The sequence below is a fragment of the Pseudopodoces humilis genome, chromosome 14, assembly GCF_049639895.1.
Source record: "Pseudopodoces humilis isolate 2021_Gansu_Grassland_sample_001 chromosome 14, ASM4963989v1, whole genome shotgun sequence".
Lineage (NCBI taxonomy): Eukaryota > Metazoa > Chordata > Aves > Passeriformes > Paridae > Pseudopodoces > Pseudopodoces humilis.
This window is the reverse complement of record NC_142213.1, coordinates 324,169-346,128: the sequence shown is the minus strand read 5'-3', so window position 1 is coordinate 346,128 and position 21,960 is coordinate 324,169. Positions and strand designations below refer to the sequence as shown.

Below are 21,960 nucleotides of genomic sequence, written 5' to 3'. Positions count from 1 at the left end.
AGCTTGAAAGAACTCCAAACATGCTGAGATTCGGAAACAGCTGGGGAGGGGCAGAAAGAGGGTCAGCAAGACATTAATTAACTTTTCCTTGGAGCAATACCATGGAGAGGGAGACCAGAGTAGGAGTTGTATATTTAAAAAAAAAATTAAACAGAAAGAGGACATTTTAGTGTTTCATTTAAGTGTGGTTTGTGAGGATGATGGGTTAAGGTTGTTGGGAGCTCTCCTGTGCATATTCAGCCCCTAAGGCTAAACATGAATTAATTATAGCTCATTTTTGTTATAGTTACAATGTTCTCAAGATATACCTTGCTGCAAAGTTGCTAAAGTTGGCTATTAACTTCAGCTTGGCATCGGCACTGCTTTTGTTTGTGGATCTCCATGGTTTTTCTGAAGCGAGCCTATATTCCCAGTGAGCACAAATCATCTCTTGCTCTGCTGGCACAGTCTGCTGAGGGCCTGCAGTGCTCTTCTACCAAGGAACAAGCGACAGGATGAGGGGAAATGGGAGGTTTAGGTCATGTATTGGGAAAATTCCTTCTTGGAAAGGGCTGCCCAGCCCCGGTACAGGCTACCCAGGGCAGTGGTAGAGTTGCCGTCCTTGGCAGGATTTAAAGCCTATGTAGATGTGGTACTTGGGGACCTGAGGCAGTGGAAGCCTTGACAGTGCTGGAGGAAGAGTGGGACTCAATCATCTTAAAGGGCTTTTCCAACCCTAAGGGGGTTCCATGATTCTACAAAACCTACCATTGTCTGCTCAAGTAGTTCCACCATGTGTCTTGAGCAGAAGGCCAGGGTTGCTTTCCCTCGTAAAGTGGGGCTGGGCACCTATTCCCTAGGCACCTTTCCTGTGCTCCTGCCTTGTCACCTCTGCCATTCAACTCCTCCATCCTCTTCCTCCCATGGGTGCCCTTTGTCTTTGGATCCTTGTCCTGCAGGTCTCAGTATGGAGACAGCTCTGTCCTCTCCCTGCAGACCTGGAGCTGGAGCTGGGCTCTTTTGTCTTGCTGTTTGATCTGTGTTTGTGTTTTTGCATGCATCTCCTTTCCAGCTGATTCCAGTTTGGAGCTAGGTTAAACTGTGCAAAATACTGTTTAAAAGAAAAAGAGAAAGGAACTTGTCAAGATGCATTTGTTAGATCACATTTAAAATGAAACAGAATTGAAGGTAGTTTTTGTCCAAGAAAGGGGAGGCTGAAAAGCCGTCAAGCCGCAGGAGAAAGCCCCTCCTTTGTTGTCCTCCTGACATTGAAGTGTAATTTTTCATGGTTATTTGGACTGGAAAATGGGGGGAAAGGGAGAGATGGGCTTGCGATTATTTCCCATAAATGACAACACAATCACATCACGCTCCACTACAAACATGCTCAAGGAATTTGCCTTTTTTTTATGTTTCATGTGTGAAAATAACAGCAACCTTTCTAGTCCTACTGAAATTAAAGGGGGTAAGTCTCTGTTGGGTTTCTCTGGCTTAAAATGCAGCCCAGTTTGCAAAAAACATGGACAGCCTTGTTTGCAGGGAGTGGGGGACTGGTGATGCTCTCCCAGGGAAAGGGTTCTTGGTTGTGCATGCTCCATCCCTGGGTGTGTTCAAGGCCAGGGCTTGATGGGGCTTGAAGCATCCTGGTCTAGTGGAGGGTGTCCCTGCTTATGTCAGGGGTTTGGAACAAGATGGTTTTGAAGGTCCCTCCCAAGCCAAAACAATTCTGTGACTCTCTGATGTCTGTGTCAGCTGAGCACGCCATAGTCAGCAGTTTGTGTTTGTCAGTGGAAGCTGCAGAGATGCTCTGGCCACGCTCTGGAGCGGAGCTCTGGGAAATAAGTGTCATTAAGCCAAGGTACATACAGTATTATATTGCTTTCCTGCAGCTCTTTGTCAGGTGGGACTCATCCACCAGCTTTGCATCCAGGCTGGAGCTCCGTGGCATTCCTCTCATAAGCTCACTTAGTGCTGCCTTTGCACTGCTTGGAGCTCTGCTTTTCCTTTCAGGAAAGCAGTAGGGATGAACAGGCTGATGTAGGGTAATCCCGTTAGGAGCTGGCACAGATGGTGTTGCAGCACATACATGCATCCGGAGTGGGAGCTGAGGTCAGGCCCCCATCTGGGCTCTCTCTGTTGCCACAGCAGAGTGCACTGGGCCCATGGGCCTGGCGTGGGGTGGGACTGCCCTCCCTGTGCCTCCTGGTGACCCTTCCTGAGTCAGCTGCAGCAGACCCTGCACCGTGACCCTGGCACAGCTCGGGCACAGCTGAGCTCATCCTGGGCTTCCAGGGTGTAGGAGGGCATCGACCCACTGTGGACCTCCCTCCTCCTCCCCCATGTGAACTCGAACCTCTCTACCCAGGGGGACTCAGGTTTGCAGCAGCTGAAAGAAGTTAAGTGTGGCTCTTGCAGGTGGGCACCCTCTGGTCTGCAGCCAGCCCTCAGCTCCCCGACAGCCGCCGCACGCAGCGGCAGCCAGCGCTCAGGCCTGTCTTCCTGCCGGCCTTTTTGGCTACTTCCCCTGAAAAGGGGACCATCAGAGATTCTTTTTGTTCCAAAGCAGAGACCCTATGTACAATTAAAACTTGTTTCTGGTAAACCTCATTCCAGGAAAGATGAGCTTTTAACAAAAGGCTTTTGACAGCTGCAGGGTATTTCATTTTTTTAATGCCGAATGAAAAATCAATACATTTTTCTAGGTTATACATATTCAGAACAGGCTTGATATTTCCATTATAATGGAAAATGGGTGTCTGCACATCTCGCCTGTCAGAGCTGCACCGCCACATTTTCCAAGCCACTGCTAAATATTTCAAACCTGATTTGATTGTGGTTCATGACAGCTAATGTTTCTCAGCTCTCAAGCCTGCCGGAGGGTGGAGAGGCAGCGCACGCTCTTTCCCGTGCCTGCATTTCCGCCACCCCAGAAATGCCCTTTATCCCTTCGGATAAGAGATCTGGGTTTGTTAAGGAAAGCCTGGCTGGGAGAAGAGGAGGTGAGAGGTCTTGAGCTGTTCAAGCTGGTCTGGATCCCATCAGCATTTGCCAACTTCTTCAGCTCCCAAACTTCCTGAGTCTGGGTAGGGACAGAGCTCAGTGGTGTGATCCTGTGCAATGGTGTGCAGCAGTTTGGGTACATTTTGGCGTGTGACTGAGTCAGAGGTTCCCTGACCTCTGCAGAAGTCAGATACTCACGATTTTCCAGACTCTTCTGCTCTTCCCACCCCTTCCCCCCCTCCCCCCGCCCCACCCTGGCTTAGTGAATGGTTTAATTTTAAATTAAAAGGAAATACTGCTCTCTAAAATGATTTATTCATGAAGGAAGCAAAGACTCTGCCTAGGATTTTGTGTGGGGCAGGTGGATTGGGATGGAAGAGCAGCTCTTTTGGCTCCAGGGGCTACACTTCCTTGCTCTCAGTGTTGACCTGAGCACTGGCAGTTGAAAAATTCCCTTTAAAAGTTATTCATAGAGCACCATGGACTCAGGGATGGAGCTCTGGCGTGGGAACCATTGCACAGTGTGTGTTGTTTCGATTTCCCAGGGACGTGATTCCCCCATACAAATCCCACAGTGACAGGTCTTGCACCTCTGAAGTCCAAACAGCACGTGCAGCTTTGGGGAGGGTCAGGTGGTAGCAAAAGGGTCGTGGTGCTTTGGAAGAAAGTTCTCTACGTCTTGTTGACCACTGCTTGTTCAGCCTCAGGAGCTGGTCTCGGGGTGGTCTGCACACTCTGCTCTAGGTGGTCCCTGGGGGCATTTCATGAGTGCGGTGGTGAGCTCTGGTCGTGCACAGAGTGACTCCAGTTTGCAGTGGCAAACTGGAAGCTCCTTGTGCTGTGCAGTGGATTGAGGGGAGGAGCAGACCTCTCCCTGCCAGATGTGCCGCTGACCTTGTTCTCAGAGAGGGATGGTTGGGTGCCTTCACACAGGTGTTTGCTTCCCAGACCTGCGCTGCGCCGTGGAGCTGTCTTCAGAGAGCGTGGGCACACACCTGTCAGGAGCAGGGGCTTTGCTGCTTTGACTGTCAGTGCTGAGGGCTGCTTGGTAGAAGCTGGGTCAGACGTGGGTGTGAGCAAGTTCTCAGCGGGTCAGAGCCCACTGCAGCACACAGAGCCAGCTCAGGGGTGGGGTGGCTGTCCCCAGTGGGAGCGCTGGCGGCTGCGCCACAGGCCAGACTGAGCAGAGCAGCCTCAGCCCTCCAGAGAAGTCTGCTGGGAGGGGATCACGAGATGGAGTTAGCGCTTCCCCCTCCCTGGGGCTCTGTGCCGGAGGCCCTGGCAGCAAGGAGCTCAGCAGGGATGGTACGAGAACCTACCCAAGCTGGTTCAGAGCCTCCCTGGGTAGATGTCTTAAGACTCTGCTCCCTTCCCCTCCTGCTTTAGAAAAATCACTTTTCAGAAAAAAGACAACTCAGGGTGGAGCAGGAGGAGGGTTTACAGCTGGATCTGCTCCTTGTCCTCTGCCTAGCAGAGGGTGTTGAGCCAGGGGCAGTTTGTGTCCTCAGAGGGGAGCGTTCCTGGTGCTGGACTGTGGAGTGCTCATTGCAGAGATGTGGGGGCTCAGTCCACGCTGGTGGTGGGTGGACACAGGGAGCTGCAGCCCCAGCGTGCTGGGGACTTGCTGTTTGTAGCCTTGTTTTTTAATCATTTTCTCCCGTTATTGGTATTCATAGCTCACATTTTTCCGGTTACTGTCAGCCTGGGCTTTCATCCATTTTAAAGAGCTATTTTTTCCCTTGATGATGATGATGATGATGGTGTAAAGACAGATGGTGTAACTGCTTATGAATGTCCTATTTTATTCCCCTTGAACCAGACACCACACTGGAAGACACGTATTATTTCCACATGCTCAGGTTAGAGCCCAGACAGCGGCTGAGCCTGGCTCGCCCTTCCTCTTCCTCCCATGCCGATGCTGACACCTCCGGGTCGCAGCTGGGAGTGCCGCTGCACCAGGCACCCTTTGTTGTTCAGCCGGGCTGGGGGCTCTGGGCTGGGGCCAGGGCAGTGGTCAATGAGTTGCGGGCCATGGGCAATGGGGTTCGTCTCCTCATGCTGTCCAGGGGGCCCTCAGAGCACCTGAGCCAGGAGAGAATGGTTAAAATAATGATTTAAATTAAATATAGAAACCCATTACCAAAGGTTTTTAATAAAACGGGCTAAAATCTGGTTCCAGAGCAGCTGCCCCAGCTGAAGGGACACCCTTGCCCTGTGTGAAGTGGTTTGAAGGCACCAATGTGGTGGGTTTGGAGTGGGGATGGTTTGTTATGTTTTTTCCCTAGAGTGGAAAAAAGATTGGAATCTTAATTTCTGAAATGTGAACCCAGCTTCTGGTTTCACAGCCCTTCTCCCAGCAAACTTGAGCACTTGGCTCACATGGCAGACTGCCCATCTCACACCTCCACCAGTGATACGTGTATTTCTACATGTTGGACACCTTTGTCAGCACTGCCACCCATCTCCCCTCTCACTCACAATATAGGCTGTCATATCTTCAAAGGCACTGCTGAGTATCTGCAAGCTGCTAATACAAATTTTTAATCTGAATTTCTGGCGCTGTCTTTGTTAGGAGGAGGATGAGGGTTGGTGCTTGAACCCATTAGGTGGTTCAGGTAAATCTCAGGATAGCGCAGGTTCATGGGGTTTACCATGACCAGATAATGTGAGTTAAAATTCTAAATTATCCTGCCTAAAAATGGGTATAAGGGCCTAAAAGTGCCCTTTTTAGCCCAGTGGTGGGTAACCCCTGTCAGTTACAGGGACTGTACATTAATACTAGTAATAGTAAATGATAATGTGGCTGTTACACCCTGGTGTAAGGGGTCTGGCAGCCACAGTGCTCTCACTCCCAGTGTCCCATCTGACAAGGTGCCTTGGAGTGGAGCTGCCCCACACCAGGCTGACACACTGTGCCCATGCTGGTGTTATGGGCTGGACCATGGTGCTCTGTGTTCTGAGCTTTCAGCACTTCAGCGAGTGTTTCCTGCATGCTTTTGCACCTGCATGGTGCTGCCTGGGTTTGCAGGCTCATCCCCTTACTGGGATGAAGGCAAGACTGCTGGCAGTTCCTCTGTGCCTCATGTCTGGGCTGGGGCTGCAGCAGACCAAGCTGCTCTGAGCTTGTTCTGAGTAGGAGGGATGTCATGTGTCTGCAGTGGGCTCTTGGTGACCAGGGTCAATACTGCACCCTGTCATTGTGTGTGAAGAGCTTGAGATGGGGATGAGGAGGAAGGATGAGGCTGAAGGTGCTGGAGGCTCCAGTCACTCCCTGATGCTTCTGTAACCCCTGACGAGAACTTTATTTTGTAGACAACCATGTCACTGTACATGGCACCTTAGGGGACCTCAGTAGCTCCAGGTGGTAGAAGTAGATGAGGTTCTTCATTTTGTCTTCATCTCTCAGTTCTTTACAGTTTCTGTCTTGACAAATAAGCAGGTGTGTTGGGAGAGTGCTGGGTGATGCAGGTGCCTGCCACCCAACTCTTCTGTGCAGCCTTAGCTGCTGCTTTCTCATTGGCAGCTGCCTATTCTTCTGTTCTGCCTTCCATGTCTGTGTCACACCTTCTGCTTTTCTGTTTCAGAAGAACCCAGTGAAGATGTGGAAGGGCCCAGTGAAACAGCTGGTGATGTTGAGGAGCCTGCCAAGGAGCAAGAGAGTGGAGGGGACAAGGACCAGAGTAAATGGACAGGTATGATTCTGTGATTTAGCAGAGGTGGTGTTTGGTTGGCTTTTTTTTTAAGCCAGGAATGGGAGGTGTTAAAAACAGTGGTCCACAAAACCCTTTTTAGCTGAGTACAACATGTCAGTGGCAGTGTGGCATAAGTGTCATCCTCTGTGAAGGCTTTAGGTGTAGCTTCTTGTCATAATAGTTTGAGTTGTGGTGGGTCATGCATGCCTGTGCTAAGCCCCAGGCTGGCACTGGGCCATGGGTGCTCTGGGACCAGACCTGGGCAATGGGGGTCAACAGCTGGGAGAGGAGCAGGGAGAAGGGGACAGTCCCTCCTGTCAGCAGCCAGCACGTGGTTGGATTAAGCATATCATTTGATGATTCTATGATAGTCCCACTCTGGAGAGGGCCACCCCTCTTCCACCCTCATCTGGCCCTTGCTGGCCACTTCAGCCTGGGTCCAGAACCCAAGGTGCTGAAGGTGGCATTAATTTTTCTTGGCCCAGGACTCAGTAGTTCTGGTCCCAAGTCCCATTTGGTTGGCAGACTCAGCACTGGCTGCTGCAATGCCTCAGCCTGCTCAGACACCCTTCTTCCAGGCAGCCTTCTCCTGCTGCCTTCATGGTTGCCTCTTGGTGACAAGATGCTTTGGCTTACATTGTCCTCCCAATATGGAATGTGGTATTTCACCTGGACAGTTGTAATCTCAGCCCATCTCAGTCAGTGGAAGATGTGTCCTAACTGGTGAAGAGAGCAAGCTGGACCTTGTGGGCTGTTGAAGTTTGTGCTCTCAGTGTGGGCTGCACTCGCTGAGGTTGCTCTGTGCGTTCCTTCCCATTGCAGACTGATTCTTAACCCAGAAATGCAATTTGGCTTGGCTGTAGGTGGTTCTTAGTCTCAGTTCATTGTGTGGGATTGTGTGATCCTGAGCACAACCATTTTGTGAAGTGTCACAGACAGATGTAAGTATTGTTTATTGATTAAATCTCTTCAGGATAAATAGGGGTCTTTGCCCAAACCTGAAGCACTTAAAAAAAGCTGATCTGTGTGCAAAAATTGTTTCTCAAAATATGTAAGGAAAAATGAAGAGCCTACTTTTTTTACCCTTTTCTATCCAGAAACTCTGAATCTGGATGGTTTCATTTCTTACCCTGACAGTGAAAATCCTAACCCAGAGTTTGTGAGCCAAGGAGCAGATCAGAAATGGGACAGCTCCACGGGGTCTGTAAAGGGAACTGTGTGGGGAGGACACAGAGCGGGCATGTGAGCCCATGGAGCGTGAGACCAGCCTTGTGGAAGTCAAGGTGTGTGTGATGTGCTGGTGCTGAGCTTCCAAACATGTAACACCACCACCCTCAACCTTAAAGCAAGACTGTGTTACCAATTGTTGATGTCCAGCCCTTGTGCAGAGCAGGCACCATACCTTGGCCTGGTTTCTGCTCTAGTCCCTCGAGGAATATGACTGTGTTGACAGGTCCTGCTGGACCTCAGACATGGGAAGGAGTAGAAAGAGGGTCAGGTTATACCTGACAGCTCCAGAAGAGAAGTGTACCCATACAAGTGGAGCCGTGAGCAGGGAGGGGAGCAGGCAGTACCAGGAAGCTCTCCTCGGAGGAGGAGGCTGCCGACACAGCGGGGGGAAGGCTGTGACCACAGTGTCATAAAGCTAAAGAGCATGAAGCCTTTTTGCATTTCCCTCACTGAGCAGAGCAGCACAGCCTGTGTCAGCAGCAGCGTGGGGAGAGCCCATCCCCAGCTCCCAGGGCTGCAGAGCACTTGGTGATGCTGAACGTGGTCCCTGACCTGCTGTACTGTACCTGGGTGTTGGGAGACAGTGCCTGGAGCATATCAAACCTGCCAGCTGCTCTCTCTTGTGCTGTGCAGAGGAGAGGGGAGCTGCGGTGAGGGGCAGACACGGGGCCTGTCCCTGACCGAAGGAGTGGCTGGGGAACTGTACACCTGCCATCTCTGCCCCAGATTTTCCTGGGAATTGACCAAACAACTGTTTGTAAGTGCTGATGGGAAGATAATGAGATGAGGAACAGTCGACACAGATTTGTCAAGAACAAATCATGTCAACACGACCCAATTTCCCTTCATATGAAGAAGGTCCTGTTTGGAGTCAGTGTCTCCTTGGGAAGGCTTTCAATGCCACTTTTCAGGACAGGCTGAAATGAAGCACAGACACTGCGGTGTAGGTGACTGTATTGTGCCACTGCTGGGTTTCACTAGTACTCGAAAGCTCTCCATTCCTGAGCTGGGGTGTTGGGGAGGCTGGGCAGCAATTTCAGAAAGCCCAGACAGCAGGAACAACCCAGAACTGAGCAGTATCAGTTAGGATAAGAAAATTGAATGAATAGTCTTACCAGACCCAAAAGAAGACCAAAAGAGGAGGACAAGATAAGTCTTGTGCATGAAATGCTTCTGAAAGGAAGGAAATTATGTGTTCTACATGTTGAGGATACAGACAACAAGACACAAAAGGCTTAAATTGAAGGGAGAAAGATAGATATTAGATAACAAAGTTTTAAAAGTCCTCCTGTACAGCCTGTGGCTGAAGCACTGGAGTGGGTTTTCTGGAAAGGTTCCTCAGAGGTCTTTCAAGAAGATGAGAGGAGCTGCCTCGGGAATGAGGCAGGCTCAGTCAATCCTTCTTTGGATGGACTGGCTGACCTTCAGAGAAGCCTCAGAGCCAGGTGGCTCTGTAAAGATGGAGATGGGGGCAGAAGAGGTGTGGGCTGAAAGCCAGCGATGGGGCATGTGAAAGGGGAGGGGGACAGACCTTTCTGCTGCTCACCACCTGTAATTTGATTGTTAAGTTCCTCAGCAATTTACTCCCCTTTGTGCTTCGGTGTCCTCACTGCACACAGGGGATTTATTTCTTCCACTTCCTTAAAGGTTTGCAAGATCTGTACCAAGACACTGAGTTTCTTTGCCCATCTCCCAGCCCTAGCCCAGGGGTGAGGGGCTGCACCGTGCTCGGTACTGTCCAGGCACAACCTGTGCTGGGGTTAGTGTCAGCAACAAGGGGAAAACCTCTGTTTCCATTGTAAACTTGCCAAAATGTCTCAACTGCAAAATAAATATATTGATTCATTCTTTGTATTTATTTTAAAATGTAATAATGTGAAGCAGAAACATTTTTTTAGGTGATGCTTTTCAATTGAATATACATGGGAAAAGCTCCATTCCATAGAAGGACTCATTGGATCTTGATTTTTACAGACATCTCTGTGGTTTCTGGAAGGTTCTGGAAGATGGCACTGTGTCCACACTGGAGCAGGGAGATGCTGTGTGCCTGATGACTCAGTGTTAGACATTATCTCTTCATGGCTAATGTGAGATTTACCCCAAGCAAACCAGCAAGGGGGGAAAGGAATCGTGGCTGATCCCAACTCCACTTTTAAGGCAGGATGTAGATGATGGATACTCAGCTGAAACCCTGCTCATTGCAGTGCAAGACCTCTCAGATTTGGGGTGGTGCTGGTTCACGTGTCTGATGGAGGAGCCCATCACCAGCAGTGACCCAGCTACCAGAGCCTTCCTTAATGCATTGTTGGTTTGGTACACGGAGAATATCGGGGGTTTTTCCACAAAAACAAGAAACAAAGTCTACTTAAAATATAGATTGAAATGAAATCTTTCTGGAGGACTGGCCTGAAGGGCTTTTATTTTTGTTAATGATTTTTTTTTCTTTTTTTTTTTCTTTTTTTTTTCTTTTTTTTTACTATTTTTTTTTAGTCCATGATGCTCACCTAACAGAGCAATTAGTGCAATGGACCGTCCCTGATTCGAATCCGTGGTAGATTGCTATTAAAGGAAGTATTAATGGGTTGCTGAGAGCTGGGAAATTGTTGCAGAAAAGTGTGTTTATGGAGTATGGTGCTGGCAGGCATGATTTCAATTGGATTTGACATGTTTAACATAAATGTATACTGCACAGCTCCTGCAGTTTATGAATAATTCCTACAGGCCGACTGCCTTTCTAATTACTGAAATTGAAAAAAACAGGTCAGGCACATCCTGACGGAAATCTATTCCCGCTCCTCCCCCCGGCTGCTTTTTGCTGCTTTTTTTTAGTATCTGGCGTTTGTGGAGCACTTAATGGCCGGGATGTTGTGGGGGCCTGAGAGGCTGGGAGGAAGGGGACAAGGGGCATGACAGAGCCACTCAGCACTGGTGCCTGAGCGAGGGAAACCTGGGAGAGAAGGACTGGGAGGCTGCCTATAACTGTGTTTTTCCAAGGATATATGAAGCACAAAAGGCTCCTGGGTGTCAGCTCCAGCCCAGAAACGTGGCTGGGCAGGGTGGCTCGATGCAGCAGCCAGCTGAGCTCCGGGCATGCTGGGCCCTGGCAGCATTGGAGGTGCTCTCCAATGCTGCAGGAACAGAGGTGGGCTGCCGGAGGGGTCTGTGGTGCCAAGCAAAGCACCACCTCCCAGAGCCCCTGGTGCTGCTTGGCATCTCACAGAGGCATCTGCTGCGTATTTGGTGTTCATATGGAGCGAGGCAGGGAAGTCTGGTGGTGGCTGGAGCTTCTGGATATGAATATTTAATAGTAATTCATCTGTGGGTACTCGCTGCAGGTGGGAAGGTATGACACAGCGTTAGAAAAACAAATTATTCAGCCATTTTGGGGCTGTGATGCAGCAGCAAGGACGGGTGCAGAGTGCGCCGAGCGTGGGGCATTTACCTGTCAGTTGAGTTACTGTCAAATGCAGAGCTGAGAATTGCTTGCAGAGCAACAGGTAGTGCACAGGCCTGATAGTGTGGATACAGCAGCTGATTGGAATGGAAGTTCCTTCAGGGAATGACGAATTAAACAGACAGTGTTTGGGGAGGAAATGTTGGCTCAATGTTACTGAGGAGGTGGCAGTGCTGTGGCAATGCTGGGTGCCCTGTGCCCTGCAGTCCGTGTGGGCTCTGGCCGCTCCTGCCTCATGGCAGTTCCATGGATGAAACAGATAAACTAGCCCTGGATGGCAGGAGACACACAGGTGCTGTAAGGGCACAGGGGGCAGAAGCCTTGGGCATTGATGGCACAGGGTTGTGTGGCACAGTAGCAGCTCCCACTGGTCCGAGGACTTGTGGTGCTGGGCGATGGCTCCAAGAACACATTTCGGTGATTTGCAGGAGGAGGCACCACCAAATACAGAATGCTATTTTCCATCAGGCAGTGAAAGCACAGTTCCCTGGTCTCACTGAGAAACTTTCCCAGGCCAGTGGCTAGACTTCATGGCAAGGAGTTTCTTGAAGGCTGGTGGTGTTTAAATCAGTGGCAATGGCAGAAACCCCACTGTAAATTTCTAGGGCAAGCGGCAAGCTGGTTTACGGAATGCAGGGAGATGAGAACCTCTGGCTTACGGAAAGCAGCATGAATTAATAATCATTTAATTGGCTTTTCCATTATGTTGCTTGGTTGGGAGATGGAAGTTTAGCTGAAGGCACTGTCAGTGATACTTTAGCTAAAAGAATCTGATGGGTAGGAGGTGGGTGGTGACTTCCTTTCCACCAAGTTGGAGAGCAGCAGTTTAGTGGATCCATGCTGGCTTTGCCTCTGGAACCAGCAAAGGAAAGGCCCCCACTTGCCCCTGACTCACCTCTGGAATATAGCCACGGAGGATCTCCCCTCCTCCTCTGAAAGGCAGAAGCTGCTGAGAAGAGTGAGAAGATCAGTAGATCTCCAGAAGTGCTGTGGCAGCCCTGCCACATCACACTTGGCTTTTAGGGGACATTTGTTGACGAACGCAGGTCTCCCTCTAAGTCAGTGATTCTGAACTGAATCCATTTAAAGAGTCAAAGTAATAACAGAACTATCCGATATTCAGGTGTACATCATACTTTAAACCAAATTCCTTTTTTGCTCTGTGAGGCCTGGGTCTGGAAGCAAGATGCTGGCCATGGTCATGGCACAGGTAGTGTCTCCATGTGCTCCAGTGTCACTCAGCCCTTCAAGGCTGTGGCCTTCTGGACATTTGGAGCTCAGGACATTCTGTCCTGTCCTCTCTGCACAGACAGAAGGTCCCAGGCTATGTTAAGAGCTCTGTAGGCAGATGCCAAGCCGTGTCCTCATTTCTCCTGGTAGCAAAGAGTTCTTAATTCCTCTGATCATCTGTGGTGTGGACTGAATGTGTCATTTTGTGCATTTGACTGTTTATCAACAATAAACTTCAGTCTTGATGTTAAAATTCCCAGCTGAGATGTCAACTCAAAAACTAATATTTAAAATAAATATCCTGTGTGCAAAAAATCAGTTATACTTGGGTCTGGACAATCATCAATAATTCTAGTTCTGAAAGATTAAGGTTATGGGGTTGGATCAAGTGATTTAATGAAATTGGACACTTAGGAGATGGTATGTTTTAATTACCTGTTACTAATTCTAAGCAGGCTGCTTCACAGTAGAAAGGAGATGAGAAAATATCCTGTTGTGACTCCCAAGGTTGGAGCTGGTGTTACACAGCCTGGGGTAGCTGATGGCTGAGCTGAATTCATTCACTGCATCCAAAAACACTCCACTGGTGAGCAGCTGGCAGTGGTCAGTGCCCAGTGCAGGGACATGGTGTGGACCACACAGGAGCCACAGTCACCACCTAGAGAGGTCTAAAGGGACCCAAAGCCATGACTGTCACTGTCATCCCCGCCCAGTGCAGGTCTAGAGCAGGACTCACACGGCTGTGCCAGACCGCCCTGGGGGTCTCCAGCTGCTCATGCCAGCAGCCTGATGGGGGCCAGCAGGTCAGTGTCCCAGGTCACACTGAGGACTGGACAGTGTCAGCAGCAATCAGGCTCCTGACCAGGCAGAGCATTTTAAGGCAAGGGTGGTCTTTCACCCGCCACAGTGCTGGCTCTTGGTGGTGGTCTCTTCTCCCCAAGCCCTCCGGGAGGGCCTGTGTTCCTGGAGGGAGCAGCAGAGTGGTGCCGTGTTCCTAATGCTCCAAGCACATTTATTATAGGAAGCAAGGAAGATCTGGCCCTGCAGACATCTTTAAGCCATTTGCAGTTCTGAACCCCAGGGAGAGTCTCGGTTCAAGGATCGAGCTGAGTGGAGCAGCCCATCATTCTGTGAGGGCAGAGCAGAATCTGTGATGGTGTCTGTCTCTCAGTACTGACACTGCAAACTCGTTCCACCCCTCGTTTAGATGTTTTTTTGGAACTGGCAGCACAGCAGAGTCCTGGGGTTTCGGTTTCAGGTATAGCCAGGACTGTACCTGTACGCATGGGGGCTGCTGCCCAGCCAGGCATGAAGCACCAGGCATGCAGCCAGCAGTGCTGTGGGCAACAAGATCATTTCCAAGCCCATTCAGTATGGACAAGCCTACCAGGAGAAATTCAGCAGTCCCAGATCAAATCCTCTAATCCCTGGCTCCCTCTGGCAGTACTGCTACCTGTTTGTAATACTTTGCCTCTATTCAGCTGAATGCAGAGATGGGGACTGGCAGGGAAGGTAGTTAGAAATGGGAATTGTATTTTCCACTGTGATGTGGTACTTTTGGAAATACAGCTCATACCAGTGCACAGAAGGGTCTTTGGGAAGGAAGCAGTTTGCTGGGATCTGACTCTTGATGGTATCATGTGAAACAAGGAGCAGATACCAGCGGGTTCACAAGTTGAGTAGGAGAAAGGGGAAAGAGTATGGGGGACTGGCCTGAGAATGCTACAGCGCCTTGTTAATCGGCAGCTGATCCATCATATTAAATATCCAGCTGTCAGATATTACCTTTCAAGTGAAAATGAATAACTCCCATTAAGGGCGAAATGGGTTTGAAGTCGATTCGAGACAGATTAAAGTACCGTTATGAATGTGTGTTGAGGGAGGAGGAGACGGGGGCTGTGTATAATATACTTGTCCTTACAGTTTTTAAATAATAGATGTCCCACAAATTTATGTACTGAAGGCAGCCAGGGTTCGGGGGAGGAGAAAGGTCAGGGATGTGCTTCTCCCAGTGCCACAACTCGTGGAGTGTTTTGTTGTTGACTTTAGAGCTCATTTGCATTTCTCTGTTCGCCTGGAATAAAATGGCCTTTTCTTGGCTTATCACAGTGGGAGTGTTTGGGTCCCTTGGCTGGGTCTTGCCAAAATTGGGATTTTGTCAGGACCATGTACTAGGAAGCACCAGATTTGCACATTCCTCTGGAGGCATGGTCTGAGCTGGCCAGAGCCATCCAGCAGCACCACTGCTGCCAGCATGGGTGCCACTGGTTGGGCTGACAGCCACAACCACCAGCCCTCTCCAGGGCAAACGCATTTCAGAGTGTATGCAGAATGTCCTGGGTCAGCCAGGGGCATGAGCTCTACCTTACCGAGCGAGTCCAGCTGCTGCTGGAGGTGACACATGGGCCTTCACCACGTTGACAAGCATTTCTGTGTCCAGTGCAGCCACAGGCCCACCGTCTCCTGCACCTGCAGGTTGTAAGCATCCCCCAGAAACAGCTGAGGTCCTTCTGCTTCCAGCCACCGGTGACACAGTTCCCTTGCTGTGGGAGATAACCAAGAAGGAACTGGTTTTGGCCAGGTGTGCGTTGCAGGACGTAGGTCAGTCCTCAGATTCATCCTCCAAGTCCTTAGGGTGTGTGTCAGTCAGTAACATAAGCCCTGTCTTTGTCCATCTAGGCCTCTTTGGGGTGTCCTGATGTTGATTGCTTTCTGTTGCAGCACCAGCCAGCCAGCCAGAGAAGGAGCTGACAGAGCCTCCAGCGTCCTCTAAGCGGATATCATTTCCCAGCAGCTCCGAGTCGCCGCTCTCCTTTAAGTGGTCAAAAACTTCAGAGGAGACCAAATCAGAGCAGGTAAGGCAGAAGAACACATCTCTCTGTGCAGGTAATACATTTCCAATTTGCCAAAAGCAAAGAATAAAATGGGAGAAAGAGGATGAGAGGCAGTAACTGGTGGTAGAAGGCACCAAATTATTGAAGCCTGGCTGTAAGAGAGGAAAGTAGCACCTGAAGAGCTGTGTGATTCATTTGTTGCTCCACAGATGTACCAGTGTCCGTATTGCAAGTACAGCAACACAGACGTGAACCGGCTGCGGGTGCACGCCATGACCCAGCATTCAGTGCAGCCCATGCTCCGCTGCCCTCTCTGCCAGGACATGCTGAACAACAAGATCCACCTGCAGCTGCACCTCACCCACCTGCACAGCGTGTCACCTGACTGTGTTGAGAAACTCATCATGACGGTAAGTGGCTGTGTAGGCAAGCAAGGCTGCTGCCACCCCAGCCTGGCCACCGCCGTCCTGGCACGTCCACTGCCAGCCCCACAAAGGTGAGGAGCAGAGAGCTGCTGTGGTGGTCAGCTCCTTCACCTGTCAGAGCTCTGCCGTTAATGTGTGCTGCATCCTGGGATGTTGTGTCCCTGCTTGAGCCCTGTGAAGCTCAGCTGTTGAGTGATTTCCCTGTGAAATCAGGATAAATATAATTTCCTAGACCTGATGAGGTCAGTGCATGGGATGGCAGCTGGTGCAAAAGCTTCTGGAAGATGCAGAAGCTGATGGGATATATTGGATTTATGTTGCTTCTTTGGTATAATATTTGCAAGGTAATGTCTACCTTGCAAATGATGTGAGGTAGTGTCTATATTTAAGAACTTGTCATCAAGTATATAAAATAAGTGTTTATTTTGATTCCTGCCAGTTCTTTCTCTTTGTGTTTTTTTCTTGCACTCTGTTTCTGATTGTTTTCTCCCTTCTTTGCTGGTTCTTGGCACTGGGGGTGAATAACACGGTGTTTGTTGTAACACCGATGTTCTTCACCAGCTCCCTCCTGTGACATCTTCCAAGCATGGCCCAGCTGTTCTTCTACAGTTTTCTTGTCTTCTCTTTCTGTCACTCTTCCTCTCTACAACTCCCTGAAAGAAGGTTGGAGCCGGGTGGGGTAGGTCTCTTCTCCCACACAAGTGACAAGCAAGAGGACTAGCTGCAAGTTGCACCAGGAAAGGTTTAGATTGGATATTAGGGAAAATTAATTCATGGAAGGGGCTGGAAAGACCTGGCACAGGCTGCTTATGGGACCTGTGGAGTCACCATCCTTGGAGATGTTCAAAAATCATGTGGATGTGGCATTTGAGGACACAGTTTAACATGGTGGTGGTGTTGGGTTGATGGCTGGACTTGGAAGACTAAGGGTCTTTTCCAGCTTTAATGATTCTGTAATTCTTTTTGTGACTCCTTGTCAAAGATAGAAGTCACGGAGTCATGAGTAGTCTTGGGAGGGACCACTGGAGTTGCTCCAGACCAGCCTCCCTGCTCAGGCAGGGTCCCTTGAGTATGTTGCTCAGGACTGTGTCCAGACTGCATTTGAGTATCTCCAGGAAAGAAGACTCCAGAGGCTCTCTGAGCAGCCTGTTCCAGTTCCTACTCCGTAAGTGCCTCTATGCTCTTATCTTCCTGCTTTGCATTACTAGCTGCTTGTCCCCTCAGGGCTCCTCAGGACATAGCTCTGCCCAGCCAGCCAGCTGTGCCTCTGGGTCAGAGCTGTCCTATCCCGCAGACCACGGCCTCTGTGACCTGTGTCCATTTCATTGGTGCTGCTCAAGTGTATAAATACCTTCTAAGGGTTTGAATGGCCCTTGTTCACCTCTTAACTACATTTGGTGGCAGGTGTTCTGGCTTTCTAAGAACAGTGAGCAGAAGACAAGCCCCTTCCCTAGGCCAGTGGGTGTAACCAGTTTGTTCGGGGCAGCTGTCATGCTGGTATGGAGGGGTTTGTTTTGAGCCACACAGGGTGCCTGGGCAGGATGTGTGGTGTGGAGCAGGAGTGTTGGGCTGGTCTGTCCTCAAACACATCTGTGTCCCCCAGGATAGGAGGGAATGGAAGGAGCCCCTCATGGCGGAGCTCAGGACACTCTGCAGAGCAGGGCAGGCACAGTCCTTTAGGTGAGCCCACCTGCTGTGCTAGTGTAGGGCCACAGGGCTCTGCAAGGATCAGCAAAAACTGGCCCAGCCATGATGCTCATCCTCAAGCCTGTTCCTGGTTTTCCCACCTTTTTTCCCTTTGGCACCTAGAGACACATAGGGGTGAGGGTTGCCTCTCCTCCTGTAGTCCTACAGAGTGGGATGAAGAAGGTGGGTCTTTTTGTATTCTATGACAAGATTTTGAGCCATCAGTGTGGTTTGTGCAGAGCACGGCAGCACCGGGGCTCTGTTTGCTCACTCTCATGAAGATGCGTCTGGGTTTGAGGCGCGCGTCAGGCGTTAGCGCCGCGGTGAGGGAATCGCAGCCCCGTGACTGAGAGCCAGGTCCCTCTCGACGCAGCGTCTCTGCTCAGCGTTGGAGGAGGCTCCAGTTAATAACACCTTATCAGACGCCGTTCAGGAACCTGCAGTGTCTAATATGTCTGTTGCCATGGTAACGGCTCCTGCTCGCGCTCAGCATCTCCAGGCTGCCTGGTCGTGCTCCCTCCTTTTCATATCCGTGAGCAGCCGGGCTGGCTGTCCCGTGGGACCCCCGTGTCCTCCCGCTGGCCCCAGCACAGGGACAGGGGCTGGCGGGGCTGCCTGAGCAACAGAGCACATGCCGTACCCCAGTGCCACACAGGGACAGAGCCTGGGGCTCACACTCTCCTCCCATCTCCTGCGGCTTCCCTTACATGGGGCTGGTGGATGAATGTAGCCAGATTCTCTCTGTGGCATCTCAGCCTCTCTGAGCAGGGCCAGGTGCCACCTTTTCCCATCACAGCCTCCGCCTGGGCCCATGAGGGTGAAGTGCAGTTCGCCCGCACAGGCGACTGACAAGACTGATGGGCTGGAGCTGGGAGAGAGGACGGCTTCCCAGGAGCCTCTGGGAGTGGGAGCTCTCCCTCCTCCCGCAGCCAGCCTTATCCTTCTGCACATTTCTGTCTCGTCATCTCTGCTGTCAGCTTTCTCTTCCTCAGTTTACGGCATCTTCCCAGTATTTCAGTCATCTTTCCATCTTTTTCTTTTCTCCTTTGCTCCAGGAGTCATTCCTGCCCAGCCCTAGCATCTCACTTCTCCCTCCTGCTATCTTTACATTTTTACTCTCTTTCCCATTGTCTTTTCTTGTTGCTCTCTCCCTTCTGCTGTCACTCAATTTTTCTCTCTCCCTCCTTTTCGCCCCCTCCCTCTCCCCCCTTTCCCTCTCACTCTGTGTCTCATTCTCCATCTCGGATGAAGGTAATGAAAATAATCGGGCTTCATTAATTCTGAGCCCTGTGAGATGATAGCCATTTGGAGCCATGTTTGCCAATTAGATGGTCTAAATTAGAAGTGACCTTGGTATACTGCCATCACTTTGCCTCTTGGAGTCTAATGAAGCTTTTCACTCCAGCACCCTCTCTCTCTCTCTTTGTAATGGAAATTACCTCCTTTGTCTGGTGGGGAACCTTCCCTCCTGTCTGTAATTCCCCTGGTTTCATAGACATGGGGACAGTGATGTATCTCCTCAGACCTCTTCTAGAGGTTTTCTTTTTAGAGCCACATGATTTCAGCATTTTGGGGTATATTCAGGGGAACCATCCCCTTGTTTGGTCAGTGCAGGCAGGTGCAGTGTGAGAGTTGGCTTTTCACGTCAGCTGGGAGTAATTTTTTGGACCTGTCAGCAATATGTGGGTGTTATATTGATGGGTGTTGGGCTCTGAGCTGCCAGCCCAGCACACAAGCAGCTCTGCAGTTGGTTGTAAAAGTCCAGTAGATCTAGTGGTGGCCAGAGCTGTGTGTGTCACTGCTGGAGGTTGTCACCGGTGAGGAGTGGGCCCACTGGTTGTTCTGCAGAGGGGTGACAGGCTTGTAGATGTCAGGGTGTGTGGATACTGGTGGGGCAGGGAGGCAGGAGTCCTGGCCTGTCAGCCCTCAGGTGCTCTGTAACAGTCCTCACCAGGCCACTGTGTCCATAGAGATGGCCATCAAAGTGGAGTGCACCTGCCTCTCTCTGGGTCTCATCATCATAAAGACAGTTTATCTGCTGAAGGGATCTGAATTTAACCCAAAAGGAAGCAGAGAGGCTTGTCCAGCAGCTTCCCATCCTCTAAGGGCCTTCTTTGTGGTAACAAGAGGAGAACTTAGAGGGACTCTTAGCTGTCAGAGCTGCAGGGGAGGGTGCTCAGGCTGTGCACCGGGCTGTGCACTGGAGTGACCGAGACAGAGGTGCCAAAGCAGTGAGCTTTGTTGGTGACTTGTGGGCCAGGAGATGGTAGCTGCAGGAACACAGGGGGTAGGATTTGGTGTTGGACAGAAAAGGACCGGTATGAACAGGCGAAGGGGAGGGAGGAGACAAACGACATTTGTTGAACTCACAGCTGGAGGGGTTGTGTTTTAGTAATGGCTCACAGTGAGTGACGTGTTGCTGTTGTAAAACAGTGTTGGAGCCATTGAAACAGGTAGACAGGAATTGAGGGGGAGGGGTTGCCAAGCTGAGGAGAGAATGCCAGGATGACACACCAGGTATTGCCTGTGCAGGTGAGAGGGAGGTGGAGACGTCTGACAGCTGCACTAACACGGGCTGTGCTCCAGATAAATACACTCCTTTCCATCTCCGGAACAGTTACTGCCACCAAACACATCTGCGGTGCAAAAGGCTGTGTCACAGCACGCCACTCCTGCCGCACTGCCGGGCAGCCACGCTGTGCTCCACTGCACCTTCCTGCCCACCATCACTCCCGGACATACGGACATACGGACAGCGGCCTCCGTGTGCCGGGCAAATCTGCAGGTCCAAAGAAGTGAGATGTCCTTGGATGTTTTTGCAGTGTAAAAGAACAAATGCTTCAAAAAAGGCAGTCTGGAATTCTGTGTCAGTGCAGAGTGATTTGGGATGTGCAGCCTGTTTGCACTCATTGTATCTCTGCCACCTGCTCAGGGCTGGTCCATGGGGATGAAAGGACGGAGGGTCCTGCCCTGGATCATGATGTAGGAAAGGGACAGGAGCAGCATGGATGGAGCCAGAGGACTAGAGTGATCCAGTTGCTGACCAGTGCCTTCTTTCCAGTGGTTTGCTCCCCAAGGCCAGCCTATGGCTCCACTGCCACAGTTCCCACATCCATACCCAGAATTTCTGGTTCCCTGCACTTTTTTCCAAGCTTTTTTTCTGTTTGCCTTTGGGAATTTTGTGCCTGTAGCAATTTAATGTACCACAGCCTTTTTTTTTTTTTTTTCAGCCTTATTTTTTTTTTCCCCTTCTTCTCTTTTTCCCTGTAGTGGAGGGAGGATGGAAAGAAGGGAAGGAATGGTGGCTGTGGAGATGCAGGTAGATAAAGGTAATTACTTAAACACATATAGGGCAGGACTTACAGGTTTGGAGCCCCAGATTAAGATGCAGAGGAGCATGTGAGGTTGATGATTATATTTCGGGGAGAGTTAATTGACGGAAGGTGAAGGCAGACAAAGAACCGCTGCTTACTGCCTTCTTGAATCCCAATCAGGAATTATGATTAAAGACGCGGCGAGACAACAGAGGCCTGATGAATTGGTGTCTTTTTTTTTTCTTTTTTGCCGTCATTCACACTTGATTGACTTCAACCTTTCAAGTGCAAAAGTCTCTCTTTTCCATTATTATTCATAGCCATCTGAGTTTTTCTAATTAAAGTGTATGAAAACAATTACTGATCCGTCGTACTGAGCGTGGTGGTGGGGACGGCTGCCGTACTGTAACGCCTATGAAAAGCCACAGCTCTATAATGATGTGCAGCTGAGGTGTTAGATAATTTTATTCTTTTTCTACTCTGTTGGGGTTTTTTTTAATTTCTCATGATTTATTTTTTATAATTCCTAAAGATCCTAGGAAAGCAGGCTCTTCCTGCTGCTAGAGCTGAGAGGGACGGTTTCTTCTTGCCTCCCCTTCTTGGTGTCCATGCTCATCCCCCTCCTCTGAGCCCAGCTACTGGAAATTACTTTGTGACCTTTCACGTCTACCAACCAGCCACCCACAGCCATCAGATACTTCTGTTTAGAGTAGAAGGTGGAATGAGTTTGGTGCTCTCACCTCCCCTCCTGGGATGTGTCAGCTGCCTTGTCTGCTGCTCCATGGGACCTGGCACTCACTGCCATGCAATGGCTGGCCCAGGAAGGGGAGGGAGCTCTGTGTCCCCCCACAGGTCACGGCTCTGTAGCCACTTCTGTGCCACTCTTTCATCTTGAGATTTTCCATGAGCTTCAGCTTCACCACAGGTGTGCTTCTATCTCCTGCAGTTCACTCAGAGCCTTGGCTGTGCAGAAAGCTGGGTACGTGGCATGCAGACACCTCACACATTCTCTCTCTCCTGAGGTCTGGGGTTCAGATGCCCTCTCCGTATCCAGCAGAAGGATGGAGAGGCTTGTTTTGCCTTACACCTGAATGGGAGTGTTTAGTTGTGCCTCAC

At 50.3% G+C, this 21,960-nt stretch overlaps 1 protein-coding gene across 4 annotated transcripts in view; it reads left to right on the top strand.

The window, feature by feature from the left end:
• The window catches only part of ZFHX3 (zinc finger homeobox 3), a 123,003-nt gene that overhangs the window by 87,077 nt on the left and 13,966 nt on the right, over positions 1 to 21,960 (top strand). For 3 of the 4 annotated variants that reach the window (XM_088062104.1, XM_014260511.2, XM_088062105.1), the window contains exons 5-7: positions 6,564 to 6,671; positions 15,307 to 15,440; positions 15,629 to 15,829. In XM_088062104.1, the coding sequence (XP_087918230.1) occupies positions 6,564 to 6,671; positions 15,307 to 15,440; positions 15,629 to 15,829 (443 nt within the window). The remainder of the gene's footprint in view (positions 1 to 6,563; positions 6,672 to 15,306; positions 15,441 to 15,628; positions 15,830 to 21,960) is intronic. The other variant, XM_088062106.1, reaches the window with a different exon arrangement.